This window comes from Nicotiana tabacum, chromosome 9, assembly GCF_000715075.1.
Source record: "Nicotiana tabacum cultivar K326 chromosome 9, ASM71507v2, whole genome shotgun sequence".
Taxonomy (NCBI): Eukaryota; Viridiplantae; Streptophyta; class Magnoliopsida; order Solanales; family Solanaceae; genus Nicotiana; species Nicotiana tabacum.
Genome location: NC_134088.1, coordinates 25,979,949 through 26,002,624, shown reverse-complemented (window position 1 = coordinate 26,002,624; position 22,676 = coordinate 25,979,949). Strand labels below are relative to the sequence as shown.

At 35.7% G+C, this 22,676-nt stretch overlaps 3 protein-coding genes across 16 annotated transcripts; all 3 read left to right on the top strand.

Moving 5' to 3' along the window:
• Nucleotides 1-1,169: 1,169 nt before the first annotated feature.
• Nucleotides 1,170-1,949, top strand: LOC142163828 (uncharacterized). The gene has a single exon (XM_075220972.1). The coding sequence runs from the start codon at nt 1,170-1,172 to the stop codon at nt 1,947-1,949; it is 780 nt and encodes a 259-aa protein (XP_075077073.1).
• Nucleotides 1,950-8,240: 6,291 nt separating this feature from the next.
• LOC107804099 (pentatricopeptide repeat-containing protein At2g34400-like) lies at nt 8,241-18,442 on the top strand. 14 transcript variants are annotated; one of them, XM_075221543.1, is made up of 6 exons: nt 8,241-9,274; nt 10,076-11,031; nt 11,852-13,109; nt 13,250-13,309; nt 16,212-17,162; nt 18,220-18,442. In XM_075221543.1, exons 1-2 carry the CDS (start codon nt 8,358-8,360, stop codon nt 11,025-11,027), a joined length of 1,869 nt encoding a protein of 622 aa, XP_075077644.1. In that variant the 5' UTR covers nt 8,241-8,357; the 3' UTR covers nt 11,028-11,031; nt 11,852-13,109; nt 13,250-13,309; nt 16,212-17,162; nt 18,220-18,442. The 14 variants fall into 14 exon arrangements, with proteins under 14 accessions (XP_075077644.1, XP_075077648.1, XP_075077645.1 ...); XM_075221547.1 differs by lacking the exon at nt 18,220-18,442 and having other exon boundaries at nt 11,883-11,989; nt 12,104-13,109; nt 16,212-17,338; XM_075221544.1 differs by lacking the exon at nt 18,220-18,442 and having other exon boundaries at nt 11,852-11,989; nt 12,104-13,109; nt 16,212-17,338.
• LOC142163827 (pentatricopeptide repeat-containing protein At2g34400-like) lies at nt 16,274-17,120 on the top strand. The gene is made up of 4 exons (XM_075220971.1): nt 16,274-16,334; nt 16,491-16,585; nt 16,667-16,863; nt 16,907-17,120. Exons 1-4 carry the CDS (start codon nt 16,274-16,276, stop codon nt 17,118-17,120), a joined length of 567 nt encoding a protein of 188 aa, XP_075077072.1.
• Nucleotides 18,443-22,676: the final 4,234 nt, after the last annotated feature.

Genomic DNA, 22,676 nt, shown 5'->3' with positions numbered 1-22,676 from the left:
AAAATTGATCTTATTAAACTTTTACAACTTTTAAAGCCCAAATTGCGTATAATATGGGCTAGGAAAAAAAATCTTAAACAAATTATTTACACAAACAACCTATTTGCATAGTGCCATTTAAGGCGCAATCACTTATTTATAGTCCGTTAAGAATTTCCAACATTAAAAACCATTGTTATAAGTTTGAATAAATGAGTTTTGAATTTTGAATATGAGTGAGTTTAAATCAGGTAGATGTTGTTAGAAAAACTTATTTTTTCTTCTTCTAGAAGCTCTCCTATACAAGATTTCATAAAGTAAATTAAAGCACTATCTAAAAATCACCATTATTGCAAGCATGAAGAACTGTTGGTCGTAAATTTTAGATACGAGAAGTAAGTATAAATTAAGTGGGTGTTTTTTTGAAAATAATTAAAAACTACATAAACAATAACAATAACAACAACAACAACAACAACAACAACCCAATATAATCCCACTAGTAGGGTTTGAAGAGGGTAGTGTGTACGCAAACTTTACCCCTACCTTAACAACAACAACAACAATAACAACCCAGTATAATCCACTAGTGGGATCTGGAGAGGATAGTGTGTACGCAAACCTTACCCCTACCCTAACAATAACAACAACAACCCAGTATAATCCCACTAGTGGGGTCTGGTGATGAAGAGAAGCCATCTTCTTCACAGCCATTTTCACACAGAACTTCACACAGAAAAACGAAGGAAGAAGAAGAAACATTTCAGACACACACTTAGAGTTTCGGACTTCTCTATGTTATGTTGCCTAAGTGTTTTATCAATTGTAGCTCAGCCCTACACGTGGAAGAATCATGGATGGTCATGATCCTTTATTCTCAACCATCTGATCAATATTTTAAACACCTGTATATAAGGACAATTCAAGAAGCAAATCTCACGTGCTTCTCACATGAGCACATGGGAAAGAATAATTTGTGATTTTTCTGTTACATAGTAGACAAATAGGAGTAGTACAAGTGTATAGGAATATTTTTTATTTGTTATTTACAGTAGGATAAATCTGTATATATAGGGATTTACATTATCAATACAGGGTAGAGAAAATTTTTCACAATTCCTTCTTATTTTCTTTCATGGTATCAGAGCAGCAGTAGCTCGATCCTTTCTCTCAGAATATAGTATTCAACTATGGCAGAAGAAGAAGTTCTTCCAACTCTCTCTACTCCCATTGCCTCTGGATCAACCAGTCAAACAATTTCACAGGATGTGAATCATCCTTATTTCCTTCACTCGTTTGATGCTCCTGGTTTCAGTCTTGTTACCACACCTTTTGATGGTAGAGGCTTTGCAGGATGGAGGAGATCAATTCTCATAGTACTTTCAGCCAAAAACAAGATAGGCTTCATAAATGGGGTATGCGAGGAGCCAAAACCAGATGCACAAGATCACCCTCAATGGAGCAGATGCAACTTCATGGTGACTTCTTGGCTTCTGAATTCTTTATCCAATGAGATAGGTGACAGTGTCGTCTATTCAAAATCTACAAAAGTTTTGTGGAATAGCCTTGAACACAGATTTGGACAAACTAATGGAGCCAAGTTGTACCAACTACAAAAGGAAATATCAATGTTAGTTCAAGGTAACAACACTATTGCTGGATATTTTACCACACTTAAAAAATTATGGGATGAACTTGATTCTCTCAACTCTCATCTGGTCTACTCTTGTGACTGTATTTGTGATGGAAAAAGGAAAGTCACAAAGTTCTTAGAAGACCAAAGGATCATTCAGTTTCTAATGGGACTAAATGATGTCTATTCCCAGGCAAGAGGAAACATCCTTATGATGAATCCATTGCCTGGAATAGATTTTGTTTATTCTCTCCTTTTTCAAGATGAAAATCAAAGGGAGATACATGCAAGATCACAGTTCAATGCTGATGCTTCCTCATTTGTGGTAGAAGTTTAAGGTAGGGCTCCACAGAGAAACAACAATCAGTCACAACAAAATTCATGGACTAACTCACAAAAGGTTAATAATACACAACAGAAACCTAAGGGAAGAAAAGCAAAATTTAATCCTAATATGAGCTGTACATATTGCATGAAAACTAGGCATGTCAGGGCAGACTGTTACAGGATAAATGGGTTTCCATATGATTTCCAATTCACCAGATCAACACAAGTCAAGGCTAATGCTATAATTGAGGGACAAAACAATGACAATGGGAGCACTCAGAGCAATGATGCAACACCTCAAACTCAGTTTTTCAGTAAGAAATAGGTGTATGAGCTGATGAACCTAATCAAGCAGGCACAATTTGGAACTATATCAACACCAGGAACTGCAATCAATGCAAATGCAGTAGCTGGTACTATACTTAAATACACTGGAACTTGTTTGGCAGCTTTTAAGACAAAAACCCGGATCATTGATTCAGAGGCTTCTGAACACATGTGTTTTGATTCAAATTATTTCTTAACTTTAGATCCACTTCCTGTTCCTGTACATATTAGCCTACCTAACTCATTTCAATTATATGTCACACATATAGGTAGTGTTCCTATTCAGTCTGATATGATTCTTGAAAGGGTTCTTTATGTTCCTTCTTTCAAATATAATTTACTATCAATCCATAAGTTGTGTGTCCAGTTTCATTGCTCACTCAATCTAACTTCTAGTGGATGCATCATGCATGTCCCTTAAATGAGGAGGGGACAAGTTTTTGGTGAATTAAGAAGAGGATTGTACCTGCTGGAGGCTAGCACCTAAGATAGATTTTGGTTCTAGTTTAAATACCAATGTATTTTTAATTTCATAAGGAAGTGATTCCATTCTAGTTACTAGTGAAGTTTCTTGTTCTGTTTATAATTCCAATACAGAGGATTCTAATGTACTCTAATGGCATGTTAGATTGGGGCATCTACCATTCTCAGTAATGAAAAATCTTCAGTTCATTCATTTTCCTTCCAATTTCAATTGTGTGTGTGATATTTGTCCAAAAGCTAGACAAACTAGATTACCTTTTCCTTTGAGTCAAATCAGAACTCATGGAATTTTTTATCTTATTCATATTGATGTATGGGGACCATTCAAAAATGCCACTTACAATGGATATAAATATTTTTTAACTGTGGTTGATGATTTTAGTAGGGGAATTTGGACTTTTCTTTAAAGTTCCAAAAGCAATGCTTTCAATGTCTTACAATCTTTCTTAGTTATGGTGCAGAGGCAATTTACAAAGAAAGTTAAAAGAATCAGATCTGATAATGCAATGGAACTGGAGAAGGGATCTTTTCAGTCTGATTTCTTTCAGTCTCAAGGCATCTTACATGAGACTTCATGTGTAGCAATTCCCCGGCATAATGGGGTAGTTGAAAGAAAACATAGGCACCTTTTGGAAGTGGCAAGAGGATTGTATTTTCAGTCATAAGTTCCTGTTCAATATTGGGGAGAGTGTGTTTTGACTGCTACATATCTAATCAATAAGTTTCCTTCTAGAGTTCTAAAAGGAAAAACACTTTATGAGATTTTGTTTAAAAGGTGTCCACAGTATGAACAACTCAAGTAATTTAGATGCTTATGCTATGCCTCTACTTTATCACAACACAGAAGCAAATTTGATCCCAGGGCACAAGCTTGTATTTTTCTGGGATATGCATAGCATCAGAAAGGATACAAATTGCTAGAGTTACATTTTAAGAAGGTATTTATCTCAAGAGATGTTAAATTCCATGAAGCAATTTTTCCATTTGTTTCTGCTCCTCTAACCTCAATCACTTCTCAGGATTTCCTATCTACCAACTCAACCACTTATCATCAGTCACACTCTCCTGACCCTCTACATCTAAATACTTCTAAGTATAGCACCCCTATTTCTCTCAATAATCCTGGAACTCCTCTATCTGTTACTAGCCTACAATCTCAATACCACCACCTCCTCTAAGAAAATCTGAGAGGATTTCCCACAAACCTACCTATCTTAATGACTATGTCTGCAATAACATTGTTTTCTCTGATCTTACCTCATCATGTTTTCATCATGTCTCTCATCCTAATGTGTTTTTTTTTTGGAGCTATTTCTCTCAACAATCAAGCTATTTTCAAATCTATCTCCACAATTTTTTAGCCTACCAGTTATACTCAAGATTTCCAAGTTCTTGGATGGAGAAAAGCTATGGAAGATGAAATTCAAGCTCTTCAACTCAATCATACCTGAGATGTTGTCTTTTTACCCCTAGGAAAGAAGGCATTGCCTTGTAATGGGTTTACAAGGTCAAACACAAATTAGATGAGTCAATTGAGAGGTTGAAAGCCAGGCTGGTTGTCAGGGGGGATATACAAAGGGAAGGCATTGATTATTCTGAGACTTTCAGTCCATTGGTCAAGATGACCACCATCAGATGCTTATTGACTGTAGTTGTTAATAAAGGTTGGGAGGTCTCACAACTGGATGTTAACAATGCATTTCTGCATGGAGATCTATAGGAAGAGGTGTATATGAAATTTCCAGCTGGTCTCACTCCCTCTCATCCTAATTAGGTGTGTTTATTAAAGAAATCACTCTATGGACTAAACAAGCCTCAAAGCAATGGTATGCTCATTTAGTAGATACTCTAAGCTACAAAGGCTATTCTAGTTCCTTGAATGACTATTCCCTATTCTACAAACACACAAACAAGCGAATATTCATCATAGCGGTATATGTTGAAGATATTCTTATCACAGGAAATGATGCCACAGAGATACAACATATTACTCAATTTTTGGATTCTGAATTCAAAGTCAAGAACTTGGGACATATTCACTATTTCTTGGGGATGAAAATACTCAGAGAACAATAAGGGTACATAGTCAGTCAAAGAAAATTTACCTTGGAACTACTGGTTGAGTTTGATTGCAAAGGGCCTACTGTCTCATCTCCTCTTGATCCATACTCCAAATTGCACACTGAATTAGAACTACCCATGGAGGATCCCACTCTTAATCGACGATTGGTGGGTAAACTTAACTATCTCACCAATACTCGGCCAGATATTTTGTTTTGCTGTTCTTTGCCTCAGTCATTTTATGCAAAGGCCATCTCTTTCACATTTTTCTGCTGGTCTTAGGGCACTCTGATATCTTAAATCAGACCCAGGCCAAGGTATCCTTCTCTCTTCTGCTCCCTCTTTTGATCTCGTTGCTTTTTGCGACGCTGACTGGACTGCTTGTAAAGATTCTCGTCGCTCCGTCAGTGGTTTTTTTATTACTCTTGGAGGTGCCCCCATTTTATGGAAACCGAAGAAGCAGATCTCCATCTCTTTGTCATCCACTGAATTTGAGTATCGATCCATGAGACGGGTGACTGTTGAAATCACTTGGCTTGTTCGACTTCTTGCTGATTTATCGGCTCCTCCAACTTTGCCGGTTCCTTTACACTCTAACAGTCAGGCGGCGATTCATATCGCCCGCAATCCCATTTTCCACGAACGGACTAAACATGTAGAGTTGGATTGTCATTTTGTTAGAAAATAATTTCTTACTGGTTTGATATCTCTTTCATTCGTTCCTTCGAAATCCCAAATCGCATATCTCTTTACCAAACCATTATCTGGGGTTTCTCACACCAACATCATGAGCAAGCTGGGGGTTTTGTCTCTACCCTCCAGCTTGAGGGGGGATGATGAAGAGAAGCCATCTACTTCACAACCATTTTCACACAGAACTTCACACAGAAAAGGGAAGGAAGAAGAAGAAACATTTCAGACACACACTTAGGGGTCGTTTGGTAGGGCGTATAAGAATAATGCTAAATAAGGTGTATTAGTAATACATGAGTTAGTAATGCAGGGGTTAGTAATGTAAGCATTAATTATATAAAGATTATTTCTTATGCATTATTTGGTGTGGTGTATTAAAAATTAAAATGTATTGCATAATTTTTAAGAAAATTAATTGTTTACAGAAATGCCCTCCATATTCTTTAACTTTAAGGGACTTTAAGGATAATTTTATCTTTAACTATATTAATGCATGCATTAATAGCCTTTGTATTGCTAATGCCATGGTTTTCTATGCATTAGCTATACATAGGATAATACCAAATAAGATATATAACTAATGCTTGTATTGGTTATACATAGGTTAAAAAAGTATACCAAACAAGGTATTACTAATACACAGAGCTAATGCATGCATTATTTTCTCTTACACACTCTACCAAACGACCTCTTAGAGTTTTGGACTTCTCTATGTTATGTTGCCTAAGTGTTTTATCAATTGTAGCTCAGCCCTACACGTGAAAGAATCATGGATGGTCATGATCCTTTATTCTCAACCATCTGATCAATATTTTAAACACCTGTACATAAGGATGATTCAAGAAGCAAATCTCACGTGCTGCTCACATGAGCACATGGGAAAGAATAATTTGTGATTTTTCTGTTACATAGTAGACAAATAGGAGTAGTACAAGTGTATAGGAATATTTTTTATTTGTTATTTACGGTAGGATAAATCTGTATATATAGGGATTTACATTATCAATACAGAGTAGAGAAAATTTTCCACAATTCCTTCTTGTTTTCTTTCATCTGGAGAGGGTAGTGTGTACGCAAACCTTACCCATATCCTGAGGTAGAGAGGCTATTTCCGATAGACCATCGGCTCCCTCCCTCCAAGAACTCCCCACCTTGCTCTTGGGGTGACTCGAACTCACAACCTCTTGATTTGAAGTGGAGGATGCTTACCACTAGAGCAACCCACCCTTGTCATTAAAAACTTATATAAACTACTCTCAATTTGACATATTATCAATGTTTTTTTAATATTTTGTACTAAAGAAAGAAGAATATTTGAGAAACATAAGATGTTAGAACTCTATGTACAAATTCTTGAAGTTAAGTCATATATGCCTGAACTTCAAAAATATTTGGGGTTTGACGACTTCCAAATTGTCTAAAGCTAAGCTATAACAAGCCAAATTTCATATGCGTGTCTGAACTTCAGACTTGCTCGTCAGAAGTTCATTTGAAGAGACTAAACTTGCAAAATTTAGCTAGCGTTTGGTCATAAATTCTCAAATTTGTTCTGAAAAATTTGATTTGGGTGAAGTTTGGTTTGAAGATTAAAATGTGTTTGGACATCAGTTTTCAAAACATATTTCCCAAATTTATTTTGAAAAAAATATGAAACATAATTTATAACCACAAGTTCTAAAAACTATCACAAATACCCAACGGTACCATTATCAATAACATTCATTATATTATCGCAAACCATAATCCTGAACATAAATAAATTTGATACAAAATTATTATTTTTATAATGAACTACATGATACACTATTAGGTGACCGAGAAGACGAAACAACATTATTATAAAATAATAAATGGTGGGCTCTTTTATAAAATACAAAAGTTTAAGGCAATTTTTTAAAAATGCAATAGTGATATTTTGGCCCAAAACCAGCTTGGGCTTTGGGATTTTGCCAAAATGTAGGCAAAATCTATGGACAAACATGTGTTTTCCAAATAAAACCCAAATTTATTTTAGCAAAATCTATGACCAAACAGATTCTTAGGAACTTCAACTATGACTTAAATGGCGTCTTGAAATCTTAAAATTTTTATGTGGCGCACAGTCATGCGCCACCCATTGAATTTGTACCTATTTTTTAAATTTTTTTTAAATGATACCTACTTTGGATAATTTCGGATAATACAATTTTCTCTTCTTCTTTACTGCTATTTTCTTCTTCTTTGTGCTTATAATTTCTTCTTCTTCTTCTTCTTCTTGGTTGTAAAATAAGTTTGTTAAATTTATTGTTGTTTTGACAATTTGATGATTGAAATTTGTTCTTTACGATATTTGAAAGTTATGTTTCAAATTTGAGCTCATTTGGAGTAGATTTGGACATTGAATCGTGTATTAGATTATTGAGATTCAAAGGACAAATTTATATTTCTAAATTTAAGATTCGAAATCTTAAGTTGTATTCAATAGATTGAAATGCTTAATATTTGAATTTCTGAAATTTAATTAAAGAGATGGAAGAATTTCAAATTTGATTTCTAAAATTGTATTGAAGAGATTGAACAACTCAGATTTGAATTTCTAAAGTTGTATTTGAAAGACATAATAACTTTAGATTTAATTTTTGAAGTTGCATGGAATAGATTGAAGCGAAAATACTATCTAAATTTTTGTACAATGCAAGTATAATTTCAATAATGGTCCCAAAAGTGTGTATATATGAACCTATATGAAAATGCGCCGTTCGCCAAATCTCAGCAAAGTAACCCAATTGCGACAGTAAATTCGAAAGCCCAAATATGGATCCAAATTAATGTAAATCTTTTGATCTGCTTCTCACAGAGTCCCCCTCAACAAACAATGTTTCTTAGAGCTGAACTCCAACCATGTAAAATCTCCCGCTTTTTCTCAATTGAAGCAACAAAACAGGCTTTCAATAATCAACAAGGATATTCTCCCATTACTCAACAACTCTTACGCCTCTTAAATAAATGCATAACAATCAAACAAGTCCAACAAATTCATACCCAAATGTTAATTTACTCTATAGACAAAGCCAACTATTTGCTCTCAAAAATTATAGACCTAAAACATTTCAACTATGCCACTCTTCTATTTTCACATATTCATAGCCCCAATGAGTATGCATTTAATATATTGATAAGAGGACTAACTACAACATGGCAAAAATTTGATCTTTCTTTGGAACTTTACTACAAAATGAAGTCTTTAGGCTTGAAAACTGATAATTTCACTTATCCTTTTGTGTTTATGTGTTGTGGGAATCTTTTAGCAGTGGAACTTGGTAAATTAGCTCATTGTGAGGTGGTGAAAAATGGGTTGTTTGTGGATTTTCACGTTGGTCACTCCTTGATTACTATGTATTCAAGAATTGGGAAGATGGGTTTTGCAAGGAAAATGTTTGATGAAATGTCGCAAAGAGATTTGGTTTCGTGGAATTCAATGATTTCAGGGTATGCTCAAACGGGTTGCTCGAGAGAGGCAGTGGGATTGTTTATTGAGATGAGGAATGAGGGGTTTGAACCTGATGAGAGGACACTTGTGAGTGTTCTTGGGGCATGTGGTGACTTGGGGGATGTGAGTTTGGGAAAGCGGGTAGAGGAGTATGTTGTGGAGAAGAGAATGGAGCTGAATTCTTTTATGGGTTCTGCTTTGATTAACATGTATGGGAAGTGTGGAGATTTGGTTTCTGCTAGAAGGATCTTTGATGGCATGAAGAAGAAAGATGTGATTACTTGGAATGCGATGATTTCAGGGTAAACACTTATTTTACCCTTTTATATCCTTGGCTATTTGCATTCTTTTTCTTTTTTTAATTTGGCGGTTAAGTCCTTGAGTATTTGCATTGCAAGGTCAGGTGTTGTTTTTTTGAGATCATCAGTTTACTAATTGGTTCCCAGTGGGAAAAAAATTTAAATAGGTGATACCAGTTAGTTCGGAATAGATTTTAGTCATGTTAGTACATTTACTTGAGGTCTTATTCCAGGGAGTTTTTAGCTCTATCGGAAATTTTTATGCCAGTAGAAAATATAGAGAACTTCTAGTACTTTTTTTTTTTTTTTTTTTGTTAAGAGGGAAACCCGCAGCCGCTACACTTGGTGCCTTCTAGTACTTATTTTAAATTTTATTTTGTCTAATGTTGGCCTGAGATGAATTTAAATGGAGAAACATGAGGATTAATATATCAAATCTCAACTTGCTTGAGGCCGAGGCACAATTGTCGTTGTTGTTTGTATCATTTTACTATTTGGACAACGAGTACACCAAATCTGAATCTGGCTTGCAGTATTTCTTTCAACAAAATCGATGTGAAAATCCATGCTAGTTTCTCGTGGATACCAATTCTATTAGTTGGTCATTTTAGTTTTTGCAAATGGATGTGCATTTAGACAACCAAAGGGGTAACTTTGTTTTCCAGCATATAAAATATGAAGCCTGCTCTGATTTCTGTCTTATCTTGTTGAGTTTTTTGATTTTCTGTTTTACTAGTACAATTATTTTATTATTCTCCTTTGTTACTACTCTTCCATGGATCTAATTAATAATATATATTATAGGTATGCACAAAATGGGTTGTCCGATGAAACAATCTCTTTGTTCAATGCCATGAAGGAGACAGGAGTTAACCTAAATAATATCACACTGGTAAGTGTTCTTTCTGCATGTGCTTCAATTGGAGCCTTGGATGTTGGAAAATGCATTGATGACTATGCGTCAAGAAGAGGTATAAAGCATGACATATATGTAGCTACAGCCTTAATTGATATGTATGCAAAATGCGGCAATCTGGATGATGCATATCAAATTTTTGAAAGCATGCCTAGAAAAAATGAGGTCTCTTGGAATGCAATGATCTCTGCTCTTGCCTTTCACGGAAGAGCACAAGAGGCGTTATCCCTGTTTGAGCGAATGTCACTCGAGAGTAGTGATTCCCGCCCTGATGATGTCACATTTGTTGGAGTACTCTCCGCATGTGTACATGCAGGATTGGTTGATGAAGGCAGGTGCTTGTTTGATCTAATGAGTTCGTCGTTTGGATTGGTTCCAAAAGTTGAGCATTACTCTTGCATGGTTGACCTTTTGTCTCGTGCTGGTCGTGTATATGAGGCATGGGAGTTTATCGAGAAGATGCCTCAAAAGCCAGATGAGATTTTACTTGGGGCATTGCTTGGTGCATGTCAAAAGCTGAAAAATATTGATGTTGGGGAACGAGTGATGCAGCTACTTCTGGAGATGGAACCATCGAATTCGGGTAATTATATAATATCATCAAAGATATATGCAAATCTCAGAAGGTGGGATGATTCAGCAAGGATGAGACAATTAATGAGACAAAAAGGTGTTACTAAAATTCCAGGTTGTAGCTGGATTGAGATGGATTCTCAACTCGTTGAATTTCGTGCTGGCAGTTCATCCCATCCAATTGCAGATGAGATTCACCAGGCACTTGACTTGTTGTATGAGGAGATGGCTATAGAAGGTTATGTTCCAAATGTGAATCTTGTATAGAAAGGTGAGGATGAAGATATTTTAATTCTTGTTATGCTTATCAGGTGGAACCTCAACATATTTATAAAGAGAGAAAAATACGAGAAAAGAAAAGAGAAAAGGTAGGCATTGAACTAAGGAAAATCTGGGTCTTAAAAGTTCACTTTAAGATTTTGACAACATGGTTCAAGATAAAAAGCTATACCTCTTTAATACGTTGCTCTGACTGCAACTTTTCACATGAAAATGAAGTCGGTCTGTATCGCGTTATTTTTTTTTTTGATGACCGAGAAATCCGTCTGGGGCCGATCTTTTGGACCAACCGCAGCCTTTGAAACTCGGTGGATAATGGGCCGCCCCTCTACCCTTCTCCACTTAAATACCAGGCTTTGCTTTGCATGGTGTGGGGGCTTGAACCTGTGACCTAAGACACAAATCCACCACCCGGTATCGCGTTATAATGCAATGTTAGTTGGATTTCATTCAGTAATCATAAAAGCTAGTCATTTTCTCTACTTTCTCGGATAGCTGCTTGAATAGTGATGAACTTTGAATATTTTTCAAACTATAGCTGAAAATCTCTAATTTATGAGAAATTATTGAAAATTTGTAATGGCTTGTGCGTCTTAATATGAAGGTTGTTGCAAGAGATTAACTGGCTTGATGAAAGAGAGTTTCTTTTCTATTTAAGCTGTAGCAATGCTGCCCAGGTTCTATTTCAAGCTTGGGTCACTTGTTTTATATCTCTTGAGATGGTGAAAGAGCATATATCTTCTTCTAGTATTGTAGAATTACTTGATACTCGAAATTCAACTAATTTATGATATTTTACAATTTGCCTACAGTATGTAACTTGCTGCTCAAATTGTTGGATAGGGCACTCGGTACCTTTATGTTCGTGTGGGCTTGAGCTGAATGCATGCATTGTCAGTTTGTTGGATTTTAGTATTCGGCACAATTCCATGTGAATCCTGACTTGCCAGGTTCATATATGGTCTTATTTATATCTGCTCATTACCTCAAGTATATGTCCGTTACATGTTACCTAGTTCTCATGACTCTTAATCTCTGTATTTCTCATTGACCTGTGGATGTAGGACTTTTTGTGCCTGCTTCAGAACCAGACATAGTAACTTTACATAGCTTGATTTCACCGAGATCAAGCAAGAAGTAAAACACTTAACCAAGATTTCCCAAATTATACTGTGTATGCTTCAGTGTAACCTTACATCAGCTACAATCTGCTTTTGTGCAAGAAACTTTCCTTTCTTGCTCGTCGCATGTCACTAGCAAACTGCGACCTAATACTCGTTCTCTTAGGCTCATGCATAAATGTACAAGACTTTCTCATCTTCTTGCTGGCCATTAAAAGCTACTGCAATCTCAGCCATGCTAAGTGCATATCAAGATTCTTCTCTCTAATCCAACAACCATAGTGGACATCATCCAAGAACATCCAGCGGGTGGATTGTCAATTTTGCTGCTCCTTGACCGGCTGATTTTGCTGATATTTTTGGTTTTAGTTAAAGAGTGAAAAGTTCAGCAAACAGACTAGAGAAATTGAATGTTTGCGGGTTAAGGCTTCACCCCCCTCCCCTGCCTTGCCCGTTGCCATCTCTACTGGCTGTCGCTCTTCCTCTCCTTTCTTTTTGCGCTAAAAGCTGTATCTCATACTGTGAAAGACCTTTTAGTTCTTTGATTTCTATTGTCTAAGGGAATTTTTCTCTTATGTAACAAATTGTGAGCAGTTAAGAATTTTCTTGTATATGCCAATGCAAAATAGAAGTGAATCTATTATCTTTTAATCAGCAGTTTGGAGGTGTAAAGTGCAATTTCCCCCAAAAAATACGATGTAAAAATCATTTGTATATTTATGCAGTGGAAGAAAAGGTGATAAAAATCTTGGAGTATCACAACTAGTCAAAAAAAGATGAACAGGTCCAAGAGTGTATAAGTATGGGTGCAATAATTGACCTATACCCATATGTGGAATGTAGGACCCAAACACCACTAAATTCATTCTTCCAGACATGAAAGAAATGATATTGTGGTCCGTGAGTTTCATCAAGTCACATTCCAAGGGTCATGTAGATTCTTTTTCAGGTTTCTAGAAACAGTGTGGCTTTTTTAATCATAGTTTGCCTTTCAGTTTCTTTTCTTTGCTATTTGTAAATTTTGGTCTTATAATTTCTCAAATTCTCTTTTTAACAACAAACTGCAGCGTTGATTTTGACTTTTTGCAGGTTTTGTTTGAATCAATCTGCAGAAACATTCAGCAGCTTCTTTCCAGCTGCTAAATATAGGTAACATTTGATGAGGCTTAGAACTCTTTCTTGTTTTCCTGTTATCAAAATTGATGTTTTGTTTAATCTAGGAAACTAATAAGGAGAGGAGCAAAAAATTTTCGAAGTAGGTTTTCGTCCTACAGTTGGTGAGAGAGATGGCTTATGTTGCTGTGATTTCTCTCTTACGAACTCTGGAGCAATTTGTACAGCTGCAGCCTCATTGGATAAGTGCTGAAATAAGAATAATGGTGGACTCTCTCCTTGTTAGTCTTGAATATTTCCAAAACTTTCTCGAGAACATGAGCAAGAGAAGTCAAGATCATGGACATATTAAAGAGCTGGAGAGAGATATTAGAACTGTAGTAAATGAAGCCGAGGATGTGATTGAACTAAAGATATATGAAATTAATCAACTGGATCGAACGATAGCAAGCAAGGCATTATGCGAAATCTTGCCTCCACTTGTAGAAAAGATTGACCTTGTGAAAAGGGAGGTGATGGGAAGTAGTTTCAGTACAGATAAAATCCATGGCTATGGCGATCCAATGGATGAGAATCTGCAGCTGGGTCATTCATCTAGACAAGTTGCAAATCTGAATCTAGAAACTATTGTTGTAGGTCTTGAGGACGACTTGATGAAAATCAAGAGAAGATTAACAGGGCCCCCGTCTATGCGAGAAGTTGTCCCAATTCTGGGAATGGGGGGATAAGCAAAACGACACTTGCTAAAAAGGCATATGATGATTCTGAAATCAGGCATCGGTTTGATTTCCATGTTTGGGTGACAGTCTCTCAAGAATACCGAATTAGAGATTTGTTGTTAGGTGTTCTTTCTTGTACTTCAAATGAGATCAAAGAGACTGATGATCAACTGATGGATATGATATACAAAAACTTAAAGCGTAAGAGGTATCTAGTTGTCATGGATGATATTTGGAGTAATGATGTCTGGGATCTTATGACAAGAACTTTTCCAGACGACAACAATGGTAGTCGAATTATTTTGACTAGTAGGCTCAAAGATGTGGCTATGCATGCTGACCCTGACAGCCCCCCTCATGAGATGAGACTCTTGAGTTCAGATGAAAGTTGGAAGTTACTTCATGACAAGGTGTTTGGGGTAAAACATGAGATTTGTCCTCCTGAACTAAAGGATATCGGGAAGCAAGTAGCACAAAAATGCCAAGGACTACCTTTAGCTCTTCTAGTTTTTGCAGGACATCTCTCTAAAATTGCTAGAACACCAGAAAGTTGGAGAGATGTTGCCAAAAGTGTAAGTATAGTTGCTGCTAATGAATCAGATAAATGTCTAGGAGTGCTTGCTATGAGTTACAATTACTTACCTAATCACCTTAAACCATGTTTCCTTTACATGGGAGTCTTTCCAGAAGATAGCGAGGTTAACATTGTGACGTTGATCAAATTATGGGTTTCTGAGGGTTTTCTAGGGAAAGAAAAGCTCAAAAGCATGGAACAAGTGGGAAGAGATTGTTGGGAGGATCTTGTTAGTAGGCATCTGATAATGGTTAGAAAGAGGAGATTTAATGGTGAGGCGAGAACATGTGGTGTCCATGATCTGGTTCGCGACTTGATTTTAAGAGAAGCTGAGAAAGAGAAATTCTTGCAGGTTACTAGAACTCACGAAGCCATGAATCCTTCGGCAAAGAAGCTTCATGTTCGTCGCTACAGCTTCCATCCGTACATTTATGAGGCTGATTGCTGGGAGGAGTCCAGTCTCATCCGAACAGTGCACTTACGTGGATTTGGTCGATTTTTTCATTTTGAGCACTTCAAACTGCTAAGAGTGTTGGTAATCCCTTATTTTGAGTTTAGAGATTTCCCTCTTGAGATAACAAAATTAGTACATCTCAGATACCTTCAGTTCTGGTGTAGTGATGATATTCACCTGTTAGTGTCAAAGCTATACAATCTGCAGACCTTCATTTTTCGTCACGAAGCTCTTAAACCTCCAACTATACCTGAGACAATTTGGGAAATGAAACATTTAAGGCATCTTCAAGTCGTCAAGAGAGTCTTTTCTCTTGCAATCCCTAAGTCTGGTTTCAAGCTAGAAAATTTGGAGGGACTTTCCTGTCTAAATTTGTCCAGCTGTACTTATGAAATGTTTTCTGCTATTCCAAATCTTAAGAGGCTCAAGATTCATGGAAATTGGAGCGAATGCAAGAGAGATAAGATTTACCAGCACCTAGATAGTCTTTCCTGTTTAAAAGAACTTGAAATATTGAAGTTCAAGTACCAAGGACGCTACCGTCCCCAGCTACCAAGGAAGTTTTCTTTACCTACATCTCTTAAGAGGTTGACTTTAACAAATACTCTTTTTCCACTGGAAGACATGACAAATATTGTAATGTTGCCAAACCTCGAAGTGCTTAAAATAAAAGATGTATTTGATAATGATGAGTGGAGATTAAATGATGAAGAGATTTTCAGTCAACTTAAGTTCCTCCTAATCAGTGTGACGTTTCTGAGGCACTGGGAAGCTGGGAGTGTTAACTTCCCAAAACTACAACGCCTAGTTCTGAGAAGCTGCATAGGCCTGGAAGAAATCCCTAAAGACTTTGGAGAAATTTATAGCTTGGAATCGATAGAATTGTATGACTGCAGTATGTCCGCTGCAAAATCAGTGGAAGAACTTCAAGAAGAGCAAGCGAGCATGGGGAATGATTGCCTTAGTGCCGTCATCAATAATTGTGTGTAAGATTTAAACTGTCTCAAATTATTGCTCGCTAATCAGCTTAAATTTTTTATTGTCTTTATTTCACGTGCTCCATTTCTTACCTCATGTTATATGATTACAGTGTAAGCCGCGATGATAGTTTAAAATTTTAAAGGACAAGTCAAGGAAGTCTACAACACACTTAATATATTATATTGTCTTATGAGTTTCTTCACGTTGTAGGTATTGATGTTTAAGTTCAAGAAAGTTGGTCATACTTGTTAAGAGAAAATGGTGTGCGTGTGATGGCTGCAATTGGAGCTCTGGATTTTGGAAAAGGCATCGATGACTATGCATCAAGCAGGGGTATAAGCATCACATATATGTAGCTACTGCCTTTAATTCATATCTATGCAAAATGCGGCAATCTGGATGATGCATATCAAATTTTTGAAAGCATGCCTAGAAAAAATGAAGTCTTTTGGAAGGAAATGATCGTTGCTCTTGCCTTTCACTGAAAAGCACAAGAGGCGTTATCCCTGTTTAAGCGCATGTCACTCAAGAGTAGTGATTCCCGTCCTGATGATGTCACGTTTGTTGGAGTACTCTCCGCATGTGTACATGCAGGATTGGTTGATGAAGGCAGGCACTTGTTTGATATAATGAGTTCATCATTTGGATTGGTTCCAAAAGTTTAGCATTTCTCTTGCATGTTTGACCTTTTGTCTCGTGCTGGTCGCGTATATGAAGCATGGGAGTTTATTGAGAAGATGCCTCAAAAACCAGATGAGATTTTATTTGGAGCATTGCTTGGTGCCTGTCAAAAGCTCAAAAATATTGATGTTGGTGAAACGAGTAATGCAGCTACTTCTAGAGATGGAACCAACAAATTCGGGTAATTATATAATATCATCGAAGATATATGCAAATCTCAGAAGATGGGATAATTCAGCAAGGATGAGACAATTAATGCGACAGAAAGGTGTGACTAAAATTCCAGGCTGTAGCTGGATTAAGATGGATTCTCAGCTTGTTGAATTTAGTGCTGGCAATTCATCCCATCCAATTGCAGATGAGATTCACCAGGCACTTGACTACTTGTTTGAGGAGATGGCAAGAGAAGGTTATGTTCCAAATGCGAATCTTGTGTAGAAAGTTGAGGAGGAAAATATTTTATCTTGCTATTCTTATCAGGTGAGGTTTGCTTGTCACTAATATAGTCTAGCGTCTCTTCTTCTTTAGATCTCTTGTTTCACTCCGACATAGTATTGATTATGTCAATATAGAGGAAATTATAAGGATACTTGAGCTATATCATTAACCGTGTTAACCTTGGTATAGAAGTTATGCACGAACGTAATGCTCACTTCTCTCTAGACCTAGCTGCTGTCGAAGCTCCATTACATGGAAAAGATCCCAGTATATAGGAGGTTATGAAAAGAAACGAGCAATAATCATTTTCTTGTTCCGTCAAAAGGGTGTTATTGCTCCTTTTTTTTAACTCTTTTTATATACTTCATCCGTTCACTTTTACTTGATACGTTTTGACTTTTCACGACCCTTAAGAAATAATAAATGAAGTGTATAATTTACTATGATGCCCATATTAATTGATGCATATTTTATTGGATTGGAGAAAAGGATTTGAAATGAGTAATAAATACCGTGGGTATAACAGAAATTTTTTTTTGTCTTCTCTTGATATGCGTAAAGTCACAAGTAAAAATAAAAATCTATTTTTAGTATACATGCAACTCCAGAAAATCCGCCTCTTAAAAGTTTAGTTTAAGATTCGACAACACGTTTAATGAGAAAGAAGCTCCGCTTTTTAGACTTTACCTCTTTAAATGTGTTGCTATCACTTCCACTTTCCACCTTAAAATGAAGTTTGTCTGTATCGCAGTAATGCAATTGTATTTCGGGTTTCATTCAATAATTATAAAATCTAGTCAGTTTCTCTAACTCTCTTGGATGGCTGATTGAATAGTACTGAACTTTGAACATTTTGCAGACTAATCAAAAGTTTCTAATGGCTTGTACGTCTTAATATAAAGGTTGTTGCAAGATAAAATACTTGGCTTAATGAAAGAGAGTTTCTTTTCCATTTTAAGCTATAGCAATGCTGCCTTTAAATAAATTCTGACTTACCAGGTTCATAAATTGACTAATTCAGATCTGTTCATTTCCTTTATTGCTCGTTGAGGCATGTGACGAGCAAACTGCGACCTAATACTGGTGTTCTCTTAAGCAGATGCATAACTGTACAAGACTCTCTCATCTTTTTGCTGACAATTCAAATCTATGATCAGAGCAGACATCATCCAAGAACATCCAGCAGGTCTGCAGGTGGACTGTCATTTTTTCAGATTCTACGTAAAAAAGAAAAAAAAAAAAGATGAAGAACAGGGCAGTGGATCTTTCTAAACTTCATACCACTTGTAAATTCGGCTGTAGATTTTATACCCTTGTGCTGAGAGATAATCTTTTCTTTCAAATTAATAATTCTGATAAGTAGTTATTTACTAAGTTACTCGGACTCGGGTGCAGGTGTCCGACACGGGTGCGGATCCAAAGGTCAGATCCTTCATGGTCTAAATTTTAGGATTCGAGGATACGGATCTAGGTACGGGTACGGGTGCGGAGATTCGGCAAAAATAAATTAAAAATCTAGAAATATAGTTATAGAGATATGCATAATTATGAGAGATTATATGAAAAACTTACGTGTAACTTGTGCCTTGTAGAGTGTAGTAACTGAGTCATTTAGTTTTCAAGTTGTAGGCAGGCACGTAGACACTCTCCAAAATGGCATGATTCATTAATTTTCCTACAACTCGCACAACAAAGTATTAAAATAAGTTATTATAAACTTGTTGAAATATAACAAATAAAAGTTATAAAGAGATTTAGAGATACAAAAGAAATGAAACATACCTTTGGAAGTTAGAACTTAGAACTAAATAGACTAACATATATTCAAGAGTCACTATTCAAAAGTTTTAAATAATTAGCTATTCAAATTAAGTTACTCAAATGACCACCAAAAAGTCTTACAGAAATTGTAAGTTCACAAGTTCATAGACAAAAAATAAGTACATAGCATACACATTTAAACTACGCTAGACTTGTCACTTGAAACATTGTGCATGAGTACATTCTATTCAAAGGTCATCTTCCTCAATCTCTTCAATGTCAACTTCTTGCAAATCTTAAACTTCCTCTTCAAAGAAGACTCCTTCTAGTTGAAGTTCGTCTATTCACAATTCAACTCGATCATTGATACTTTCATCAATATTAAAATAATCCCCACCTAAAACAACACCAAAATAAATTTAGAAGATTGTGAAAGGAACTTATCATGCTAAAGAAATTACTCAAGAAATATCAAATCATGGATATGTATGTATACGGATATACCTAAATCCCAATATTTGCTTGGACCACTTGTATACTTTTCCTTTCTTCGAGAGAGCAAGCGAAGATTATAATGGATAAAAACTAAATCTTTGGCTCTAGAAGTAGCTAGCTTGTTTCTCTTGATGCTATGAATCAATAAAAAAGCACTCCAATTTCTCTCGCAACAAGATGATGAAGTTGGCTAGGAAAGCAATTTGTAAGCCAGACTTTGTAAAAGTGGAGCATTTATACCATGGTTAGCCCACCAAGATAAAGGCTCCTCATACCCCATAGCATCAATTACATGAGGCTCACCAAAGTAACCATTCCCACAACAAAATGTCCCATACTCCAAAGAAGCTTTCTTTAAATCATTCGGATCCTTGAAATATCTTTGAAAGCATTTGAGTCTATTTTGTGAAATCTCTATATCTTCATTAGGAGCAAGTCTTCTTAACCCGTTGCTTTCACCTTTAAGCCATGACTCATGATAATATTTCGGAACCAATGAATGTGCATGCAATGCAATGGAGTATTACTCTTATTCCACCTTGCCATAAGAATTCCTTGAATTGTAGCAAAAACATTCGATTGGCCGGTAATAAGATCTTTCCCCTCATGCTCAAATACAATCACCTTCACCTTTTCAATCATTGTATCCCACATGTCGTAAATAGGGTGCAATTTTGGACAATCAAGGTCGGCACTTCTAAGCATGGATACTATTGGCTCCGTACACCTCAACAAGTATTCAATAGTATTCCACCATTCATCATCCATCACAAGAGATTTTATTTCGCACGCTTTAGCTTCAATTACTTTATCTCCTTTATAATTCTTCCATTCGTCATCCATCACCATTTTTCCAATGACGATTTAACTCTATGAATACGAGAAGTCATAATAATATGGGAAGAAAATCTTGTTTCCGCAACTTTCAACAAAGATAACTCCGAATACTTTTGGAAAATGGCAAGCGCCATGTCGTGATTCACCACAAAATTTTTTAAGCTACTCACTTGACTAATCAACTTTAATATCCATTCGCAATTTTTAAAGTGAGTTGATTTTTCTGAAGGTTGACACATACTTTTTAAAGCAAGATTCAAATAATGAACAACACATGGTGTCCAAAATATGTGCGGAAAAGTTTGCTCAACAATAGAACCGGCAAGCTTCATATTACCTGCATTATCAGTGATAACTTGGACAACATTCTCTGCATCGACATCTTCTATGGCTTTAATAAATAACTTAGCAATATATTCACCATCCTAAATAATCCCACTTGAATTGATTGATTTTAAGAATATTGGTCCGCCACTAGATGCTTCCATTATATTTATCAATGGTCGCCTTTTAATATCTGACCATCCATTCGAACAAATCGACAATCCTTTTCTTTTCCATGTATCTTTAATAGGTTGTAGTTTTCTATTAACACGAGCCTTTTCTTGGGCCAAAAGAGTTGTTCTTAACCTATTAAAAGTTGGCGGAACATAACCAGGCAAAGAATTTGCTGCCAAAAACTCCGAATATTTTTTATAGTAAGGAGAAGTTGCAAGGTTAAATGATAAACCTGATGCGTAGAACATACGAGCCGCCAACTTGTCGGCAATGTTTCTGTTACAAATGTTAAAAGATTTCTCTAGTGCTCTACCATTTGAACCTTTTCTTTTTTTCAGTTGTAATAAGTCTGAACCTTCCGGTAGAGATACATAATCTGCCTTTTTTCTTGCATTCAGTTGTGCGTCAGTTTTTTTCTTTTCAGCTTCTTCGTTCTCCATCTTCAATGTTGCACATACTTCATGAGTAATCTCTTTGCATATAGCAACGCCATGACCAGAGATCTTTAGAAGATGTGCTTTAACTTTAGAATATGAACCAGTAACTTGTTTATTGCAAAAATTACAAGACCACACTCTATTTCCACCTCCATTAGGAGGAACTGAAAGAACTTTAACATGATTCCATAAGGGTTTGTCATCAAAATCTGATGCAACACTTTTTGTTGGTCTTGAAATGCCTTTTTCTTTTTGTTTCACAGCTGTTGATGAAGACATTTTAAGGGATATTGGGTGAAGAAAAATTCTAAAATTTTTCGGCTATGGATTCAAAGAAAGTCGAGATGAAGCAGAGAGAGTGAGAATGGCTTGTTTGTCTTTGTTCTTGGACAAGAAAATTCATTCAATGAGAAAAAAGATATTCTGATGGGGAGATGGGTAGTTTACGATGACAATAGACTTATTGGACAAATAATTCATTCAATAAACAAAAAGGTATTATGATGGGTGGAGTTTATGATGATAATTCACTTTTTGGACAAGATTATTCACGTCACTTTTCATGGGATAGTAAAATATTGTATTAAATGATGTTTGTACCATTTAGTTTTATTATTTTAATTTCTGAAATATTTTTTAATTTTAATAGAAATATAATTATTAATCAAACTCCAAACCCTAAACTCCAAAACTAAAACCTCAAACCCCAAAATCATATAACCTTAAACATTATTTAATTACATATGATATTGTGTATATTTTATTATTGATTAAATTAGTCGATTAATGTGATTTGTCTGAAAGCTATATAATCTTAATCATGAATAATTGATTATATTTCAAGTATTTCAATAGATCAATATTAATTAACTCGATATTCTAGAACTTGTATTGATAGAAAGAATCAAACAATCTAACAAGATGGGATCCCTAATATGGTAGTGGATATATCTTGTTATCGGTCAAATTAGTCAAACAAAGCCAATCGTTATTTTCAATCAAACATATATTTAGATTTCAAGTATTTCGATAGTTCATAACTTGTATTGATAGGAAGACTCAAATGATCTAACAAGAAGAGTTTCCTACTCTAGTCGATTAATGTGATTTGTCTGAAAGCTATATAACCTTAATCATGAATAATTAATTATATTTTAAGTATTTCAATTGCTCAATATTAATTAGCTCGATATTCTAGAACTTGTATTGATAGAAAGAATCAAACAATCTAACAAGACGGGATCCCTAAAATGATAGTGGATATATCTTGTTATCGGTCAAATTAGTCCGACAAAGTCAATCGTTATTTCCAATCAAACATATATTTAGATTTCAAGTATTTCGATAGTTCATAACTTGTGTTGATAGGAAGACTCAAATGATCTAACAAGAAGAGTTTCCTATTCTAGTCGATTAATGTGATTTGTCTGAAAGCTATATAACCTTAATCATGAATAATTAATTATATTTCAAGCATTTCAATAGCTCAATATTAATTGTATAAATTAAGTGTTATTAAGTTCTCTCA

Coding starts and splice junctions, on each gene's coding strand:
- LOC142163827 (XM_075220971.1), top strand. CDS start 16,274: ATGGCTGCAATTGGAGCTCTGGATTTTGGAAAAGGCATCGATGACTAT. Junction 16,335..16,490: donor TGACTATGCATCAAGCAGGG/GTATAAGCATCA, acceptor TTCACTGAAAAG/CACAAGAGGCGTTATCCCTG. Junction 16,586..16,666: donor TTGGAGTACTCTCCGCATGT/GTACATGCAGGA, acceptor CCAAAAGTTTAG/CATTTCTCTTGCATGTTTGA.
- LOC142163828 (XM_075220972.1), top strand. CDS start 1,170: ATGGCAGAAGAAGAAGTTCTTCCAACTCTCTCTACTCCCATTGCCTCT.
- LOC107804099 (XM_075221543.1), top strand. CDS start 8,358: ATGTTTCTTAGAGCTGAACTCCAACCATGTAAAATCTCCCGCTTTTTC. Junction 9,275..10,075: donor TGGAATGCGATGATTTCAGG/GTAAACACTTAT, acceptor TATATATTATAG/GTATGCACAAAATGGGTTGT.